Source organism: Dermacentor albipictus, chromosome 1 (assembly GCF_038994185.2).
Source record: "Dermacentor albipictus isolate Rhodes 1998 colony chromosome 1, USDA_Dalb.pri_finalv2, whole genome shotgun sequence".
NCBI classification, from domain to species: domain Eukaryota; kingdom Metazoa; phylum Arthropoda; class Arachnida; order Ixodida; family Ixodidae; genus Dermacentor; species Dermacentor albipictus.
The window spans coordinates 428,848,774-428,869,210 of NC_091821.1; the positions used below are offsets into that span (position 1 = coordinate 428,848,774).

The 20,437-nt window shown below is 49.7% G+C and overlaps 1 protein-coding gene across 1 annotated transcript in view; it reads right to left on the reverse strand.

Moving 5' to 3' along the window:
- Window positions 1-9,210: 9,210 nt before the first annotated feature.
- The window catches only part of LOC135897769 (sodium- and chloride-dependent GABA transporter 1-like), a 101,484-nt gene continuing 90,257 nt past the window's right edge, over window positions 9,211-20,437 (reverse strand). Inside the window, exons 14-15 of the mRNA XM_065426480.2 lie at window positions 17,975-18,133; window positions 9,211-9,902 (exon numbers count right to left, since the gene is read on the reverse strand). Coding sequence (XP_065282552.2) covers window positions 9,528-9,902; window positions 17,975-18,133 — 534 coding nt within the window. The 3' untranslated portion in view covers window positions 9,211-9,527. The remainder of the gene's footprint in view (window positions 9,903-17,974; window positions 18,134-20,437) is intronic.

Here is a 20,437-nt window from a genome sequence, read left to right on the forward strand (position 1 = left end):
AGCAAGGGTGCCTGAGAGAATAAATAAAAATAAATAATTGTGACGCAATGTCGCCACCTTTTCCCAACTGGTTTCACGGCTCTATATATATTTTTTGTATATTTACCGCGTTCCCGTGAAAAAAACTTCCCTACCTCACGCTTTTCTTTATTTTCATGGCTTCGCAATATCCGAGATTTTTATGTATTTAGCAGGAGGCGCACAGCTGTTCCCAGCCACTAAGGCTGTGCCAGCATGCGTGTAGAATGAGCTGCGTGTGCCGCATAGCTTGATTATATTTTCTTTCTTTTTTTAGTGGGTTATGGTTTTCAATTAGGTCACTTACTTTAGTGACGACAGACACGATAAAATCGTGTTAGTATTGCCACCTGGTGTTTTGAGCCAGCGAACATTCAGCATTGCGTGCCCAGCAAAACGGCGAAGAAGACAACGAAGTCGAAGATCCCGCGCCAGCTGGAGAACCATCGCTCAGTGCTTGGCATTTTTCATCTCTGGCTGATCCTACTGTCACTTATTCTTGTGTTAGAGCGTGACAAACTGGTGGAGGTGCTGGGTAATTTAATCTATGCACCACACCCCTCCGAGCAGTAGGAGCTCCAGCCCTGTACAGGTGGTTACGCCTGTACACCGCGCCAGCAGAAGGATCCGTGGACAAGCCCCTGAGTTTGGACTCCTCCCAGAGAAAATGGCGGCTCCGACCACGCCAACAGGTATGGAAGGCCCAACGCCGATTCATTGTACGCTGCTGAATCCGCGAACGCCAAACCCCTTCCACGGCGCCATACATGAGGATGTTGAAGACTGGCTGGTCCACTACGAACGTGTTGCCGCGTTCAACAAGTGGGATGACGCAGAGAAACTGAAAAACGTATATTTCAGCCTTAACGATGGTGCACGTGTTTGGTACGAGAACCGTGCAGATGCCCTAAATTCATGGGCAGAATTCAAACGCCGGATTCTTGAGACGTACGCGAGCCCTGATCGCCGGGAGCGAGCTGAGCGTGATCTTCAGTCCCGTATACAAATGCCGAACGAAGGTGTCGCAATGTATGTCGAGGACATGACGCGTCTCTTTCGCCGAGCCGACCCCAGCATGTCGGAAGAAAAGAAGGTGCGGTACCTGATGCGCGGAGTGAAAGAGCAGCTGTTCGGCGGTCTCGTGCGCAGTCCTCCCAAAACAGTGTCAGAATTTCTTGCCGAGGCCGTCACCATTGAACAGACGCTTCGGCAGCGGGCACCATCCTACGAACGCCAAGTGAACGCTGCCTCACCTACGGACTTCTTCGGAGCTCTCGGGGGCCACGTCGATTTCTTTCGAGAGCTCATTCGTTCCGTCATCCGCGAAGAACTCCAGAAGCTGTCGGTACTCTCACAGCCGACGCTCAACTCCTTGTCCAGCGTTCTCCGTGACGAAGTCCAGCAAGCGCTAAGAGAACCACCCTTCAACACCGAAGCTCGACCACTAAGCACTGACAGCTCCCGCATGTCGTATGCGCAAGCTTTGAGGCAACCTGCCCCACCTCCCTCCCCGCTTCGCACCGCGTGCCCGGCCATGCTACAGCCCGTCCAAGCGGCCTCGTATTACCAGGACCACCGACAGGCCCCAAGGAAATCAGACGTGTGGCGGGCACCTGATCGCCGTCCCCTTTGCTTTCACTGTGGCGAAGCTGGGCACGTCTACCAACAGTGCTCCTATCGCGAGCTCGGACTACGCGGATTTTCAGCAAACTCGCCGCGACCTAGGTTCGGCCAGCGTCCTCCTGAAATTGAACAATACGTTGCCCAACAGTGCGGATCCCCATCAACTCGACACCAGTCACGCTCCCCTTCGCCGCGGCGGTTTTCTCCGACTCGCCGTACGTATTCGAGTGTGGTGCGGGGTCGGTCGCCCAGCCCGTGCCGGGAAAACTAACCACAGCGACCTTCGGGGGCGAGGCCGCTCAGTCTGGACGTGCTCAAGGACCCCTACTGACGCGTACGCGGACCGACGATACATCGACGACGACGGTACCTGCTGATTACAGAAAAAGAGTTTCCTTGGACATTCCTGTACTCCTCGACGGTCGCGAATTGACTGCTTTAGTGGACACTGGAGCGGATTATTCTATAATCAGCGAAAAACTGGCCACCCTTCTGAAGAAAGTGACAACGCCTTGGAATCAAGCGCCAGTTCGTACAGCTAGCGGGCACATCGTCACCCCACTCGGCATGTGCACGGCAAGAATACAGATTCGCGGCTCTACGTTTGTTGCCAGCTTAAGCATTCTCCCTCAGTGTTCTCGAGACCTAATCATCGGCATGGACTTTCTCCGGGAGCACGGAGCTGTCATCGACATTCGCCAACGCCTCGTCACTTTCTCGACAAAGAGCGCGGCAGCGACGACCAACACCATCCACCCTCGAGCACCTCTTCGTGTCGTCGACGACGCTGTCCTGTTACCACCACGTGCAAGTGTCGTGGTTCAGGTGGCATGTGACAGACTCTTACACGGTGAAGCGGTCGCGGAAAGCAATCGCTCTCTGCTGCTTTCTCAAGGTGTTTGCGTAGCAAGAAGCCTTATTGATCTCCATGATGGCCACTGTGAGGTTCTTGTCACGAACTTCAGCTACGAACACCGGCACCTTTTCCCCGGTACTGTCATCGCCTACGCCGACCCGATTGCTGACGTCACGGAGTGTTTTGTTTCCGAGGCAATCGACAATGCTGAACCATCTATACGCAACGTCGACATTAATCCTACGCTTCCTGAAGAGAACAAACAACACCTCCGTGAGCTGTTGCTCCAGTTCCACTCTTGCTTTGCACGGTCGTCGAAGATACGTCAAACGTCGATTACGAAACACCGTATCATCACCTATGACGACGTGTCCCCCATACGGCAACTGCCTTATCGTGTTTCCCCGACCGAACGACATGCCATTCAAACGCAGGTGAAGGAAATGCTTCAAGACGGCGTAATACAGCCTTCATGCAGTCCCTGGTCATCGCCAGTCGTTCTCGTTAAAAAGAAAGATGGCACGCTTCGGTTTTGTGTTGACTACCGGAAGCTAAACAACGTCACAAAGAAAGACGTGTACCCGTTGCCTCGTGTCGACGATTCTCTGGATAGATTGAGGCGCGCGAAGTATTTCTCCTCTATCGATCTGAAAAGTGGCTACTGGCAAATTGAAGTAGATGAGCGGGACCGTGAGAAAACCGCGTTTGTGACTCCAGACGGCCTTTACGAATTTAGAGTACTCCCTTTCGGCCTCTGTTCCGCGCCAGCCACATTCCAGCGAATGATGGATACAGTTCTCGCTGACCTCAAATGGAAAAGCTGCCTCGTCTATCTCGATGATGTCGTTATCTTTTCGGAGACTTTTGACGAGCACCTTCGACGGCTTCGGAATGTACTCGAAGCCATTCGATCGGCTGACCTTACACTCAAGCCAGAGAAATGCCATTTCGGTTACGAGGAACTGAAGTTCCTTGGTCACGTCGTGAGCGCGGCAGGTGTTCGGCCCGATCCCGAGAAGACTGATGCCGTAGCTGCTTTCCCCACTCCAACTGACAAGAAAAGTGTCCGACGGTTTTTGGGCTTCTGTGCCTACTATCGGCGCTTCATTGCAAATTTTTCGAAGATTGCAGAGCCGCTATTTCGCCTTACACGTGACGACGTACCATTCCTCTGGACTGATGAACAACAGACTGCCTTTGCGGAGCTACAACGTCGATTGTCTTCTCCTCCCGTGCTCGGTCATTTTGATGAGGATGCTGACACAGAAGTACGCACTGACGCCAGCAATATCGGTCTCGGAGCTATCCTGGTGCAACGGAAAGACGGAACTGAACGAGTTATCGCCTACGCGAGCCGCACTCTGTCACGGGCAGAGTCAAATTGTTCCACCACAGAGAAGGAGTGCCTTGCGGTTATTTGGGCTACTACAAAGTTTAGGCCGTATCTCTACGGGCGGCCATTTAAAGTGGTGACCGATCATCACGCTTTGTGCTGGTTGACCAACCTCCGAGACCCTTCTGGACGATTGGCACGTTGGAGTCTGCGACTCCAGGAGTTTGACATCACCATCGTATACAAGTCTGGTAGGAAACATGAAGATGCTGACACGCTATCACGAGCACCTGTTGCATCTCAGAATCCTGACGAGGAAGACGACAGCGCCTTCCTGGGAGCCCTCAGCAGACCGGACCTACTCGCTAAACAACGATCGGACGCTGAGTTAAGGCCCATCATTGATCACTTAGAAGGCGGCATCGCGCCCATTCCTCGCCCACTTTCGCGACGGTTGTCGTCATTTTGCCTTCGAGAGGGCATCCTATACAAACGAAACACAGGTGCCGGCGACAAGCCACATCTTCTAGTAGTTCCTCAAGCCCTTCGCGACGACATCCTATTAGCCTGCCACGACGAGCCGACATCTGGTCACTTGGGTTACTCAAGGACTCTGGACAGGGTACGGCAAATGTACTACTGGCCTGGCCTGACTGCTTGCGTCAAACGCTACGTGAAAGGATGCCGTGAATGCCAGCGCCGAAAGTCACCACCCTTCAAGCCTGCAGGCCTTCTACGACCCATCGACCCTCCGCGTACGCCGTTTGATCAAGTTGGAATGGACCTTCTTGGACCATTTCCCTTGTCATCCTCCGGCAATAAGTGGATCATTGTCGCAACTGATTACTTGACGCGTTACGCTGAGACGAAGGCACTACCACGCGGGACAGCATCGGAAGTTGCCCAGTTCTTTATGCACCACATTGTGCTTCGGCATGGCGCACCATCATTCATCATCACTGACCGAGGGACGGCATTTACGGCGAAGCTTCTGGACGACATCTTGAAGTTGAGTTACACGACTCATCGAAAGACCACTGCATACCACCCTCAGACTAACGGCTTGACAGAAAGACTAAACAAAACACTGGCAGACATGCTCTCTATGTACGTCGATGTGCAGCACAAAACGTGGGACGAAATCCTGCCGTACGTAACGTTTGCGTACAACACTGCCACACAGGAAACTACACGATTTACGCCGTTTCACCTCGTTTATGGTCGAGATGTCCAAACTATGCTAGACGCCATGATTCCGTATGAAGACATTGATCAGCTCGACCAGTTAGCTCCTGGCGTCGAGGAGTACGTTCAGCGTGCCGAGGAAGCACGTCAACTGGCCCGTGTCCACATTAGACAGCAGCAGTGTACAGATGCCATAAGGTACAATCTTCACCATCGACAAGTTACCTATGAGCCTGGTGACCAAGTTTGGGTTTGGACCCCCATTAGACGGCGAGGCCTCAGCGAGAAACTCCTGAGCAAGTACTTCGGACCATACACAGTACTAAGGCGTGTAAGCGACGTGAACTATGAAGTGATCCCAGATGGAGACCTACCATCGCCCAAGCGCCGTTTACCACGCGCAGAGACTGTACATGTCGTCCGCCTCAAGCCGTATTTTGCACGGTGATGTTAAGTCTACTGGTGAAACAAACTCTTGTTTTTTGCTGTCGTCGCGTCGTCCTCCAAAGAACTGCGAAGTGATTTTTCTTTTCTTTTTTTGCTCCCGCCGACAAAACCCATTTTTTCCCCTCGTGTGCATGCCCGTATGTGTGCTAGCGCGTTTCCCCCCCCCCCTTTTTTTATGTCCTACCTAATGCGCGTACCTTTCGTGTACGTCTTGTGTTTGAGCATCGAGTCGATGCTTCATAGGGAGGGGGAATAATGCCACCTGGTGTTTTGAGCCAGCGAACATTCAGCATTGCGTGCCCAGCAAAACGGCGAAGAAGACGACGAAGTCGAAGATCCCGCGCCAGCTGGAGAACCATCGCTCAGTGCTTGGCATTTTTCATCTCTGGCTGATCCTACTGTCACTTATTCTTGTGTTAGAGCGTGACAGTATTGAGCTGAACGCCGGGACACATTGGTCATCAAATGAATCTTAAATAACGTTTTCGTGGATTAAAGTTATGACACACCTGTAGTCTTGACAGTAATGGGCCTCCCAGGCTTCTCAGAAACAGAGAGATGCAGGCTGCATGTTGTACGGCTCGCAGTACAGAAGGATGAGGTGGGGAGTAAATGCTAGATGAAAACTGAGAGCATCCTTAGTGAAACGCCGTTGGTAACAATGAATCTAGCTGAATTGTAAGATAAATAAATAAAGAACATCGCATGAATTAAAAATATATTTTAGCTTTAGGGAACGCTGTTTCGTGCGACCGCTCAAGCGGTGCGCAATGCACCTGCGTGCTTACGGCATTGAGCAAGATAAGATTAGCATGGCGCAACACTTTTTCAGCATCGCAGTCGTACGTACGTACCCACATACATACATACATACATACATACATACATACATACATACATACATACATACATACATACATACATACATACATACATACATACATACATACATACATACATACATACATACATACATACATACATACATACATACATACATACATACATACATACATACATACATACATACATACATTTAAAGGTACATCATAGGCTCCGGTCGGAATGTTGAGCGATGGGGGATTATACAACAAAATACGTGATCAGCATGAGCAAGAACAAAGTAACAGTAAACAGAACAAAAGAATGCATCATTATAGTCTCAGTTCGTAAAATGTACATACAAGGCGTGGCATATAAATGTACCTATAGATGCGGCAATTTTAGCTCACCGGGACGCCGGATTTTCTACGACAGGGGGCCCTTAACGCTGTCACGTTAAAATGCACGCTAAATGGGTGTTACAATTTTAAAAACGTTTACACCCTTTGGGGTTTATATTGTCCCACAACAATAACCGTGGTGTGCCTTGTTTGCATTTCCTTTCTTAAAGACTCAGCGCTCGCTACTTTCCTGTCGATAATGCTGCGTCACCCGCAAGCCATTATTGACCTTGAAGTACTGGGCTCGAAGGGTTAAAGGAAATGTGGTAAACACACGTGACAATAATTGTTGTGAGACAAGATACGGCCCAAAGGTTGCAAACATTTTAAGAGTGTAAATAAAGGGTGTAAATTGAGAAATAGCTTATTTTACACCCTTAAGGGTGTTAAATTCTTTAGTGTGCGTGTGTGTGTGAGTGCGTGCGTGCTCCGACCGAAAAGTGTTGCATGTGGTTAAGAGGAAGCTTTACATTGGCAGCTCTGATACTGGTAAAGAAAATAAAGATCTGTCAATTATTTGACCGTCAAGGCGACAGCAGCGACGGCGAAGTGTCGACCCACGCTTCACGCCGCCGGTTCACGTCTAATCATAGTGATGGCTAGTTCTTGCGTTGCATATCTAGATGCACGCGAGCGAAGGACTCTTTACGCTCAGCATCCGTTGAATCGCATTTGATAACAAATTGGGTGGAGCTAACAATTTCACATCGTGAGGGCAACAGCTTCCAACTCCCCATCATCATGTGAACACTTTATTTTGTTTGGTTTCCAAACACACCAATTCAGGCGGCGAAAGGCGAAGAAGAAAAGCGCCATCGCGTTGTCGTCTTCTATTTGCAAGCGCATGTCCCGTCGTTTAGAAGCGTGCATCTTGTCGTGCAGAATCCAAAACGGACGCTCCGATGCCGACGCGCAACGGGTCACGCCGAAAGTGGGCCGCAAGTGCGTTCTGTTGTATTTATCGCACGCTGAAGCCGCAGAATGGATGAGGACTCGTGAAAAAATGGCTGTGGCTTAGCTAAGGTTAAGCCCAGGATGCGAAGCATACTAGCCTTTATTTTAGTTGTTGAACCACTGTTTAGCCTGGTGAACTGCTGTTGCTTGGCTATATTTGGTTCGGCTAGACGAAGAAACAACTCATGCGTTACTCTGCTTCGCCTTCAAGAGTGGAACGCGATAGCGTTCCCGTCGACCCGCCAAGGGGTGTAAGACAATGGGCTACGGCGCAGCGACTACGCGCCCCGCATTGGACGCGGTGAGCGTCGATCAACGCAGCGTTCGGCGCGGCAACGAAATGTGCGCCTGAGCAAGCGACGCACACCTGAGCCTTAGAAACAGCTCGTTTCTAAGGCAACACAGCATTCACTAGAGGCGCTTTTGTACCGCTTTGAAGCATCGTACTCGTGGCTCAGTGGTAGCGTCTCCGTCTCACACTCCGGAGACCCTGGTTCGATTCCCACCCAGCCCATCTTGCAAGAGTTGAGTCAAAGCCACCTAGAAACAAGCGCAGCTGCTTATATACCGCCGCGACGCCGCGAGCGACGGCGCGAGTTGGAGCCCCGTTTCTCCTCTGTCGTGACGTCACGGTGTCACGTGGTATGGCGTGGGGTCAAAGGTCATTGAAAGCGACACCGCCGCGCCTGATGAGCTGGGTTGAGCTCTCGTAATATTCTTCGCATAAAAGGGACCACACAAGCCCACAGCACAGACGCAGCATAGGTATACAAGATGCGCAAACACACGTTCAATAAACGAGAAAGTTAAGCAGCGCAGCCCGCATGTTGTGGCAGATGAATTAACGCTGCCTCGGGTAATATGCCAAGGAGAGCCCTTGCTTTCACTCAAGCGTTTCTGGCTGAGCGTATAGCCTACGGGCGTGGCGCGCCGGTTAGGAGACTGCGATCGTGGCGTTTCACGGGATAAATGTTCAAATCCGCGTGTAGCCAAGTAATTTGCAGAACGCCGATCACCGGCTGCACCTATACGCGAGGCGGGGCTTTGTGGTGATGTGCACTCCAAACACAGGTTACTATGAAGACCACACAGAAATACAATGCAAAGAGAGCCTATCGACATTTGGCGTGTCCACTTAATCGACTCCGTCAAAGATAAGGAGACATGATTGCAAAAGAAAGCGAGGAACAAAGGGAAATGCATCTGCACCGCGAGACTATCTGCGCGTAAAGAAGTTATCATGCCATTTTACAATGCAATGGACTTCGGCATGTCTACCCAGGGTCCTGCTCAAGTGTCCTCCCTTTTTGACGATCAGTGCCTCTATCAGCGTTGCTCTCCTCAATCGGCACATACCGTTGTCATAATATCTTATGTAATTCATTTATTTTTTGCTTCGATCCCTTTTGGGAAAACCGAGAAAAAAGGCCGTGCAGTCGTCGGCATAAATTTCTGCTCTATGCAGTTAGGCGTTCAAGTGCACCACGCATGCGTCAATTACACTAGCGGCTAAAGGTGAAGGAATTTCAACTCGCAAAAACACCGGCAGAAGAGCACAAAAGGACGCAGAAGAAGGAAAAGCTGCTATCTACCACAGTACTACAAAGCCAATATACAGGTACCACACGCTGGGTGTCACACACAGCGTACCAGTCACTCTCACATTTACAAACTTCTATAGCTTATTCACATAGCACCCACGCGACAGGGGTGCGCATATTACAGTGCCAAAAAAATAAATAAAGAATGCGTAGAAACCCGAAACTGTCAGCTCAGTTTGGATTCTCGCTGCGCGATCGAACTGTCACGCGCACAGCCGAAGCACAAAGCGGCTACGCGCACAACGAGACAGGGTCGACGGCGGCCATCTTGGTGCCGGGAGGCGGCGCTATTTGCGCGTCCGCTTCTTGGCCTTACGCGCCGGGCTGCCGGCGACGCTAGCGCCGCTCTCGACCACGACGGCGCCAGCTCCGAGCAGCGAGCTGCCGCTGGCTTCGATGATGCCCGTCGAGCTGACGACCACGATCTTGGGCTTGACCGACACCGCGGTGGTCGACGCAGCCCCGTTGGCGCCGCCGGGCGACGCTCGCGGCCTGGCGCTGGGCGCGGGCGAGGTGGGGACGTCCAGCACGTCGCGGCGACTCTCGGGCGACACGGAGCACGGCAGCGCGTTCCGGTCGGCCAGGTACATCTGGTAGCGCATGAACTCCGCGCGGCCCCGCGGACCGTACGTGGCCTCGGGCTCGAGAGCAGCGTACAGGTCCTGGTCGAGTGAGAGCCCGCGGGTGTCAAAAAAAAAAAAAAAGAAACCATCGGTGACGATTGTTAAGGAAAGTGTATAGCCGAAAGATTCTAGAAAGCTACTCGCTTTAATAAACTGGATGATGCTCTTGAAGGCGTATGTTACTTGCAGTCAGCATATCTAGCTATCGCTAGTTGTGTCATTGCGTCATTCGGTAGAGAACAGTGCGGTTAACGAGCACATCTGCAGCGGTATGACATAAGTGGCTAATTCATCGTATGTGTTGCCGCATCGGGTCCAATGCGGCACGCTTCCCAGCAAGCACTGCATGCACATGCGTCCAACAATTTGCATCGAATAAAAGCGCCCGCCTTAGCTTCCATACACGTTCTTCTCCTACCGGAGACCCTCTACTGCGTCGTGGCGGTGCGCTACTTCAGTGGCGACGAGGATGAAACTCGTTCGGGCGTAGCCATTGTTGTATTCAAAGCATGGCGTCTCGCCCACCAGATTTGGACGGGACCGCGGATAGTTGGCGTGCACACCGCCTATATGCTTGTTTTGAGGGAAATAAGTTAACGGATGCCTCAAAACGCTGCGGTTTGCTGTCATCTTCGCTGAGCGACCCTGCCGTACCCGTGCAACAAGGACGTCATCAAACCACTCCGGTTACCACCCAATGCGTGGTACACACGGATGTTTTTGCATTTCGCCCCCGTCTGAATGCGGCTGCTGTGACCGGGATATGATCCCGCACCCTCGGACTTAGCAGCGAAATGCCAAAGACACTACGCCACCATGGCGGGTGAACAGTGCAGCCTACGAGGATGTCCCGAGATATTTGGAGGAACCATACAACCTGTAAGCTTGTGAAATGTCAGCAAAATATTGGTTCTTTTTTTCTGTCCAAACAAGGAGAAGGGAGAGCATCCGAGAGTACATCGCCGACCTCAGCAGGCTTGCGGAAAGCTGCAACTTCGGCAGCACAATGGACGGCATGCAGCGGGACCGCACAGCTCGCGGAACCCTGGACGACGACGCCCTGCGCTGATTGACGACGCGCAGGAAGCACACTTCGAAAGAGGCAGAAGAATTCGCCATGTCTTCCGAGCAGGCCAAAGAAGACGTTCGAGGCGCGCGGGAAACTATTCAAAGGCAAGGCTGTGGCCGGCAATCGAACGCAGGCCTTCGGGGTGCGAGATGAGTACGCTTCCCCTACGCCACGGTGGCTCCACGGCTCTGGCTGGCTAAATATGTGCCTAGTGCGCGGGCTATAGCACACTTCACGTCGAGGCCATCTGGCTGACTAAATGTGTGCCTAGTGAGTGCATCATTGGGCATGTGACGGCGCAGTCGGTGAGGCGGCGCCATGTCATCAGTGGGTAAACAACACCAAAAATGTCGCCATTCCTCCCGAAAGGCGAAGCATCGATTGCGATGGCAAATTAGTAGGCAGCTCTACGAAGTAAGGGTAGTGGTTTTATCAGCCGTATAAAGTACTAAACCATTGCTTACTAACTCAATTATCAAGCATAGTGTCACGTTGTTATGCACGCACAAGTAAATATGAACCCATCTCACTCGATCACCGCGGTAACTGGTTCTGAAAATGCTGAAGTGAGGCAGCAGCAGCGAGCAAATTGACCTTCGTGCTGCATCTCGCTTCAACGCGAACTAAGAGGCGAAAAAACAACGCACACGAAGCTATCAGCACTCGGCGCGCACTCTGTCCCGTTGCCTAGAATGTACTAGAATACGGTTGAGTGAGGCGAGCGGCTGAGGCGGCGCATGCTTTGCAGTGAAGCGCGCGAAGGTGAAAAATACTGTGGCGGCGCTGCGATCGAAGTAGATAGGGCCGCATCAAGGTCGCGCCGTTGGAAAAGGTAGGCGATACTTCTTGGAAGAGTCATTCGTACTACTTTGTGCGCTGGTATATGCGTTCAGACCGCTCAAATTATGTTTATAATTCCATATGAGATGTATTTATGCGTTATGAAAATACGCCTTTCTTTCTCTCTCTTCCCTTTTCAATGCCACTCGGTGATTTCGCGTGCATTACGGCCGCAGTATCGGCTTTCATTGTACTATGTTACTGTAGGGTCCCCTTTGGGGGGAGCGTAAACTTTAATTTCAAATCAGCAAGATTTGAGTCCGGCGTCTTTTAGTAGGTCTGGGCACCCGCTGCGGACGCGGTTCCGCGACCTGGTCTCGAAGCGGCTTCCTCGGCTCGCTGGACGGCCCAGAGTTGTGCTGTCAGGTTAGAGCTGAGCAGTGCGGTCATCCAGCGTGACTGGAGGCTGGCGGTGGAAGAGACGGAGGGGTCGGCACTGCCCGACTTGTTTGTTAGGTCCCGACACTCCCATAGCATGTGATTTAGTGTGGCAACCTCGCCACACGATGTGCATCTGTTTGTAGTGTACATGTCTGGATACATGGCGTGCATGAGTCTGGGGTTTCTGTAAGAGTCTGTTTGTAATTGTCTGAAGTGTACTGCTTGCGTCCTGTCTAACATAGCGTGAGGGAATGGGTATATGCGTCTTTGTAATTGGTAGTGTGCCGTGATGTCGTGAAAAGTGGTCATACGATCCTCCCATGCCCAGACGTTTGCAGTACCCCGCGGGGGCTCTTCCTCCGATGCTGCTCGGTGAGTCAGGCGTCGAGCAACGCCGTGAGCCGCTTCGTTGGGGGTGCTCGTTCCAGTGTGTGCCGGGATCCACAGCAAATGCCTTCGGTTATCAACGTTGGCCTCTCCCTGGTGTATGGGATGTCGCTGGAGTATCTGATACGCCTCTTGCGAGATGCGCCCATTTGCAAAATTGCGAATTGCCGTTTGCGAGTCACAGATCACGTATGTAGCTTTGGTTTGTGTGAGGGCCAGTGCTATGGCCGCTTCCTCTGCCGCTTCGGCATGTGCCGTGTTCACGGTGACGTTCGTGAGGTGGTTGCCTCGGTGGCTAGTAACTGCTGCCACGAAACTCTTCCTGTCTCGATAGCGGGCTGCGTCGGTGAAGACCGCATCCTTGTCGTTAGAGTAACTTTTGTTCATTTGTTGTGCCCTGGCTTTACGCCTCCCCGTGTGGTGTTGGGGGTGCATGTTGCGAGGCAATGGGGGTACGTATAGTTGCTCGCGTATGGGTCTTGGAATGTCTACTTTGACGCCGTGTTGCGAGTGGTATGTGATGCCGAGATTTTCAAGCACGTGTCTGCCTGGGCGGGTCTTGGATAGGCGTTCAAGTTGGGACACTTGTTGCGCCTCCACAAGTTCTTCGAGCGTATTGTGTAGGCCTAGTTCTAAGAGCTTGGTGGTGCTGACTCCAGGCGCAAGTGCCGACGCACATTTGTACGCCTTGCGTATGAGCGCGTTGAGCTTGTTTTTTTCCGCAACCGTCCAGTTGTGAAACGTTGCCGTGTACCTTATCTGGGAAATGACGAAGGCTTGTATGAGTCGGATGACGCTGCCTTCGCGCATGCCCGCGTGTTTGTTGGTGATGCGTCGAATGAGCTGCATCGCGCTGGTGGCCTTTGCCGTTATCTTGCGAAGTGCTTCGCCATTGCCACCCTTATGCTCTATCATCATTCCTAGTACCCGGATTTTCTCTACTTTCGGGATGGGTAGGCCATTTGATGCCGTTAATTGGATCTTTTGATTTTCCAGGGGGGTGTAGCATTTAGGTGGGCTCCCCTTTCTGACTGGTCTGTATACAGCAGCAGTTCGGATTTGGAGAACAAATATTTTTCTTGTTCTTCAAGCAGCATGTATCTCTCGTGTGTATTTTAGCGCATATAGTTTTCCATCAGTAGGTCTTGCGAAACGCAGACGGAAAAACATATGTGAACTTCCTGCTTGCCGCTTCAAATAAGTAAAACATATATGCCCCATCCGGCGCCCTGTACTCAGATTTACCGGAAGTACTCTTACAGAAAAAGAAACCTGCAGTGCAACATTCCATTCACGTTTCCGTCTTCGTCGCGTAACATGACGTGGAATAATTGGTACGGGTTATTTTATTGTGATCGGACATCGGGCGCTGAAAACAGTTTAAGGCAGCCATTATATATGCTAATGTTTGGTCCGTAAGCCGTGCGAAATTTTTTGTCCAGCCCATGCATAGCAATACCAACAACAAGTGGCGCGGTAGCCTAATTAGTGGCTATGAAGTGGATATGGCGTTGCACTGCTAAACTCGAGCTCACGGGTTCGAATCAGGTCGTGGATTCGATGGGAACAAAATAAAATAACCCTCGTGTACTTCTGGTTAGGTACACGTTAAAGAATGCCAGGTGGTGAGAACTGAACAGGGTGCCTCATAACCATATCGCCAGACGTATAACACGCCAGAATTTGTTTAATTTAAAGAAAAGAAGGTGCCTGCCTCCTTCGGCTTTTTTTCTAGACGCGGCGTAAACGAAATAAATTATTCTCGAGTCTGATTTCTGAGAAAAACATGCTATGTTTACCTTATAGTGAAATATCTAGCGCGCACAATCGACAAGGACACAGTGAAGGGGGACACACGAGCGCTTGTGTGTCCCCCTTCACTGCGTCCTTGTCAATTGTGCGTGCTAAATATTTCACTATGAATTCGTACCAATTCGCCCAACTATCAGTCCTGCTGCAGTTCACTTACTTTTTATTTCATACCTACATGCAGTGCTGTTCCAGTTGTACGTCCGCTCAATTAAACAGCTTCTGTATTATAAACAGCTGCTTTCAGTTATGCGCTGCACTATGATATCGACAATAATGAAGCAATTAAAGGAGTGGTATGCCTCACATACACGTAGAGATATCTTTAGATCTGCTGTGTTTGTTGAAGAAGGTAAGTGTGCTAGCACATTGGGCACCCAGTTCAAACGGGTTGCCGACACGGTGAAACTGTCAAAAAAATGTTTTCCTTGCCTGAATCAAGTTGTCAGATCTACAGGATGCCCCAAAACGGGCCGTTTGTATTGAATGACAGCTAGGAACTTGTTCAGCAGAACCGATTAGCACCCATGCGTTAATCCTCTAAGGAACCGGTGCTCGTCTCTGCAACAGCCACGAATCTCCAGCTAGGAATCCTCAGTTGCATTAGCCCCTTAGCTTTCCGTATTCAAAAGTGCTGTTATCCGTTACATTCGAACGTAAACTGCTATTCGATAATTTTAATTGGGAATTCTCAAGTCGAATACGATCAAATTAGCAAAAACTGTTCGATTAGACTATATGTTTCAACTTGATTTCGCCTGCTGGCACGTTGAAGGATATCGCCAGACAAGCCACGGAGCAAAGACTTCGTAATGACTTCCCGGCCCCCCCGATTCAGTTTGAGTAGATATGCAGTATATCTTCCCTAACACTGTTGTTCATAATAACGTCCAATGATTGCCTTGATTCCTTTTCTCGGACAGTCGATTGGTTCAACTGGGGCTGGCGCAGCATTTAAGGTACTCTGTAAGGTGCGTTACTACTATAATCTCGAATAATATAGAACAAGTGCTCGTCAAGGAAATGGGACGATAATTTCCAATATCAGAAGAAACACGCCGATTTTCAATCAGTGCATTTAGAACATTTGATCATGTTCTCTTACATATATATGCCGTGGATATATATGTATATGTACCCTTAGATTTACCTAGAAGTGCATTGGTCATCTGCGTCTCTTCGCGCCACACAGTTAATATACCCGGTTTATTTCACTATAGTGTTCTTTTCTTTGATCATTGCCCCTGACCAATATTCCTCCAACAAGAAGAGCAGGTACAATGCCATGACATCAATAAAGCTTTCTTACATAGCTTCATGTTGCAGATAGGCTGCCTCTCTAGCAAAAATTTCGTGTTACTTTTAGAAAACATTGCTAAAAATAGCAGCTCACCTGCCTAAAACTACAATTGGCACCGGCAAACAAGAGTCGCGGGCACACCAAAGCATGTAAAATCATTAAACATTTCACTGCACAAACTTTCAACGAGAAAAAAAAAAAAAACTGGACGACCGCCAGCGTCCGCGCGAACGAACGCGTGCTCGCTGACAAACGACGCACTTGACAATAACAGCAAAATTGAAGACGTCATGTTGTGTAACCCATGCTGTATACGTATCAAAAAGTTGTCGCTATATATTTGCAGTTGAAAGAAACAGCGTACGCGCGCAATCGGTCTCAGCGCCCGCAGCGAAATTACGTTGAATATTCCGCGAAGCGTGCCTCCACCCCGATCCAGTTCGCTCGCAGCACCCTCGCACAATTTTTCCACACGCGTCGCCTCAGCCGGAGAGCGCCGTTTGGGCCACTCGGCCACAGTTCGGGACACTCTAGCCCCGCCCCATTCTTCCTCTTCCCACGGTGCCTTGCGCGCGATGGAATAAGGCGCGCTTTATCCCCAACTTCCTCCATTGCGCGCGCGAGATGGAACCGCCATCGTCGGCTCAGCCTAGCACGCTTTCAGTCGCACACACAGCATACGGCGACAGTGTTATCACGCTTGGATTTTAGACGGAACATCACGGCGACGGCGGATATTCGCCTGGAGTGTCAACATAATTGCTATCGCAACAATGAGCACGCGGATTGTCGCGCTTCACTTGCTCTTCGGATTTCATCAGTGCTGTGTCTATACTGCGGTGGACTCTGAAGCGTCTACCTCTGCGGCAGCTCACAAAGCTGTGACCAGCGTATTCGCAAACACGCACACTGAATCAGCAGAAAGAACTTTTTTATGCGAAAGCACTATATTCCCCTTGACGCGAAAATCAGCCGGAGTCGGCGTGACCGAAAGATGGTACCGAAAATGGCCGACGCCGCAAAAGAGTAAAAACACGTAAAGAATGCTCAGATTGACGTTACATTTCTCCTGGGGGTTCCTGTAAACAAAGGAAATTAATGGCTTCGAAGAGGAAATTCATACATTTCGGTCTGCAGGTGGGAATCGAACGCAGGCCTACGATGTGCGAGACGATTGAACCCGATTCTCCGACGCCACGACGGCCACACGTTTCTGGCCTACTGAAGGTGTGCCTAGAGGGTGCGTTATTGGGCACGTGACGGCGCAAACAAAGGGGAGGAGGTGGCGCCACGTCATGAGTGTACAAAATGAGCACGTTCATGACGTTCCGATGCCTACAAACGGTATATGGCTTTCGTATTAATTCCCACATGCAAGCAGTCTTAGGTGCCCCTATCGATTTTTTTTATGCGAAGCATACTAGCCGCACAACCACGCTCTTCCTTGCTGCGCCGCGCACGGCCGCATAGCTACCATATGACGTCATAACAGCTGCAAAGCGGACGCTTAAGCTTCGCCTTCAAGAGTGGAACGCGACAGCGTTCCCGTCGACCCGCCAAGGGGTGTAAGCATAGAGTTTCATATTAGTATTTTCAGAAACTCTATGGATGTAAGAGAATGGTCTACGGCACAGCGACTACGCGCCCCGCATCGGACGCGGTGAGCGTCGAGCAACGCAGCGTTCGGCGCGGCAACGAAATGTGCACCTGAGCAAGCGACGCACGCCTGAGCCGACGCTGACGACACCGGCTTTTCTGCGACACGAGCTCCTTAACGCTGCCGCGTTAAAGGCTAGTATGCTTCGCATCCTGGTCTTAACCTTAGCTAAGCCACAGCCATTTTTTATTACAGATGTTTTTGTCCACCGTCTGCCGTCTTTTTACCCATGTTAAGGTTGTGCATTTGCGAAGTATGAACCAGCTAGACCGGCACCAAGCTCCTTTAAGTTACATCCGCACATTATATAAACCTCAAATCCGCCCATAAAACCACGTGTGCTTCCTAAATGCGATATATGGGCTTAGAGTGAAGAACAGCTTTAATGTCTGTATCTCCATTTATGCATTTATTGCACTTAGTAACTGAACAAAGCTCAATTGTCTACACTCAATTGTCTACAAGATGTTGATTATGCAGAGACAGAGTGAATCCGTACGTACTGAGTCATAGTCGTCTGTGAAAAATCGTTAGGCATTGCACGCATGTTTATTTTTAATACGCCGCCATGAATACATAGAGCCGGCAGCATGCTTTCGCAGACGCTCGCGCCGAAGGCCCCCCCGCCCCCCCAAAGCTCTCAGCCGAGAGGAGAGAAGGAAGCTTACGTATTTGTTCGCTGCGAGTGTGCTGATGACGAACGATCCGACGATGACCATCATGGCGGCCATGATGATCAGCTGTCCCATTCCGGTCCACTCCGGCACCATACGCTGGTAGCGGAATTCCCGACTGTCTCCCAGCATGAACGTGTTGACACCGATCACCTGGTTGGTGACAAATACAGCAGCAGCTCAAGACGACCAGAACTGCGTTTCTCGAAGGCAGCCATACAAGTCTCTCAGTGCAGCTTATGCAGGTCGCTCCGGAGATGTATCCGGAGTCAAACGTTTCGGCATGGTAACTTGGCTGCTTTCGTCGGGACAAATCATCCGCATCATCACATTCGTGTCCACTGCCAGGACAAAGGTATCTCCTACCGACCACCACTTACCTCTGTTTAGCTCCAGCCGACTGCATCTTATGTCTGCGGAATTCCCTAATTTCACCGCTCCACCTATATGTTCACTGTCGACGTCGATGTGCGCTTCCTTTCTTTTTGCACCATCCTGTAACTTTAATAGATCGCCGGTTATACGCATTATGTGGCCTGTCCAGGTCCATTTCTTCCTAATGTCAACCAGAATATCGGCCACTCATAATCGCTCTCTAATTCGCGCCTTTGCCTTCCTGTCTTTTTTTTAATGTTACGCCTATTATTTTTCAGAGCAGCGAAAGAGAAAACGGACCACTGACCTCACTCTCGTTCCCCTCTTCAACGCGACTCTATACGCCTAACCACAGCAACTCCCCATTAAAGGCACTGCATACCAATCCCCGGAGCGCAATGTAGCAGATATCTCAAAGAGCCTAAATTAGGGTAAATTGGAACCCCGCAAACGCGATCTTGCAGATTCCCTTGGCGAAGACAACTCCCATTGTCGAAACGTTGGATCGGCAGGCATCTCTTGTTCGACCGCTGTCAATTTCATTTCATTTCAAGAACTTTTCATTTCATTTCAAGCCCGCATCTCCCGCGGAACCTCTGTCTTACGTTAAACTCCGTTCTGGATATGTACTATATACTATGCCAGGTATCTCAAGTTCAAGTTTATTCAGATTTTCTTGCTGCATGATAAAAGAATTAGTGATGTTATTACATTCGGTGGTCTCTTAGTTATGAAACTCTCAGGGGGACCACCTAGTACTATAGATATCAAGTATAGGTTGCAGCATGCTATAAAAGGGATATGTGAGCAATAAATATTAACGGAAAAGCTAGGGGAAACGCAATTGTACAAAGGTAAGAGCAAACAAATGAAATGAGAGCATGATATTTAATTTTATGACAATATACAACAATTAGTGTAAGCTGGAGAAAATATGCAACTGAAAAAATAGCGCAGACCATGAAATAATTTAAAATAATGAATTCGAAAACCGAAGAACAAAATCACTGTACAAAGCGGTGCTGCAATTAGCGAAAGCAACAATTCATGCTTCCAGGAAGAATAGAAACACATAATATTTTACATGATTTACACGTTTTACGGAAGTATCAGGTAATATAAATGAAACAAGAATGCCGGAATTATTATTTAGTGCAATTCCTCGTATAGCTTGTCTAATAGATATTTCTTGTGCAGGTATAGAAACCCTTGTACTGATGATGAAGATTAAATTTCGCATGGTATAGAATTCCAAAATGATGTCCCAGAGAAGACAGCAGTTAATTTTCCGTAGTTTGTTCTAACGTGAGAAATTAGTAAATTCTCGTTTGCAGAAAACCTGGTAATGTTAGTATTTTTGAGGAAACAATTTGGAAACGCAGAGGTTAAGGTGTCATAACGTTTAAGCTTGAAGATGAATAGCGATAGCCTTTGTTTCAACAATTCTGTTAGTGGCAGAGTATTCAGGCTTTGATACAGATGTTTAGAGTGCGTAAAATAATACTAAAAGTCATTAGTCGGAGCGCTTGATTTTGAAGGCGTTGGAGGGCATCTAGGTGACAGTAATAAGTGTTACCCCAAGACGACATACAGTAAGAGAGATGGCTATGAATGTAGGAGTAATATAGTGAAAGAATGATGTGTTTCTGGAAATAGTTACGTGATTCAATGATTACATGAATGCCAAAACAAACTTTCTGTATTAGTGAATGACCGTGAAGATTAAATTTTAAATGCTCTTCTGAAGTAACACCTAAAAGCTTGATTCTGGTAGTAGCCGGTATTACTTCCGGTCCTCCCAAACCACCATGGTTGTTCAGTAGAAATGGTGTTGGGCTGCTGAGCACGAGCTCGCGGGGTCGAATCCCGGCCATGGCGGCAGCATTTCGATGGGGGCGGCATGCAAAAACACCCGTGTACTTAGATTTAGGTGCACCAGGTCCCCAGGTGGTCGACATTTCCGGAGTCCCCCACTACAGCGTGCCTCATAATCAGAAAGTGTTTTTGGCACGTAAAACCCCATAATTTAATTTTTTTTACTTCCTGTCCTATCGTGAGCTCTACAGGAGCCACTTTTATTAA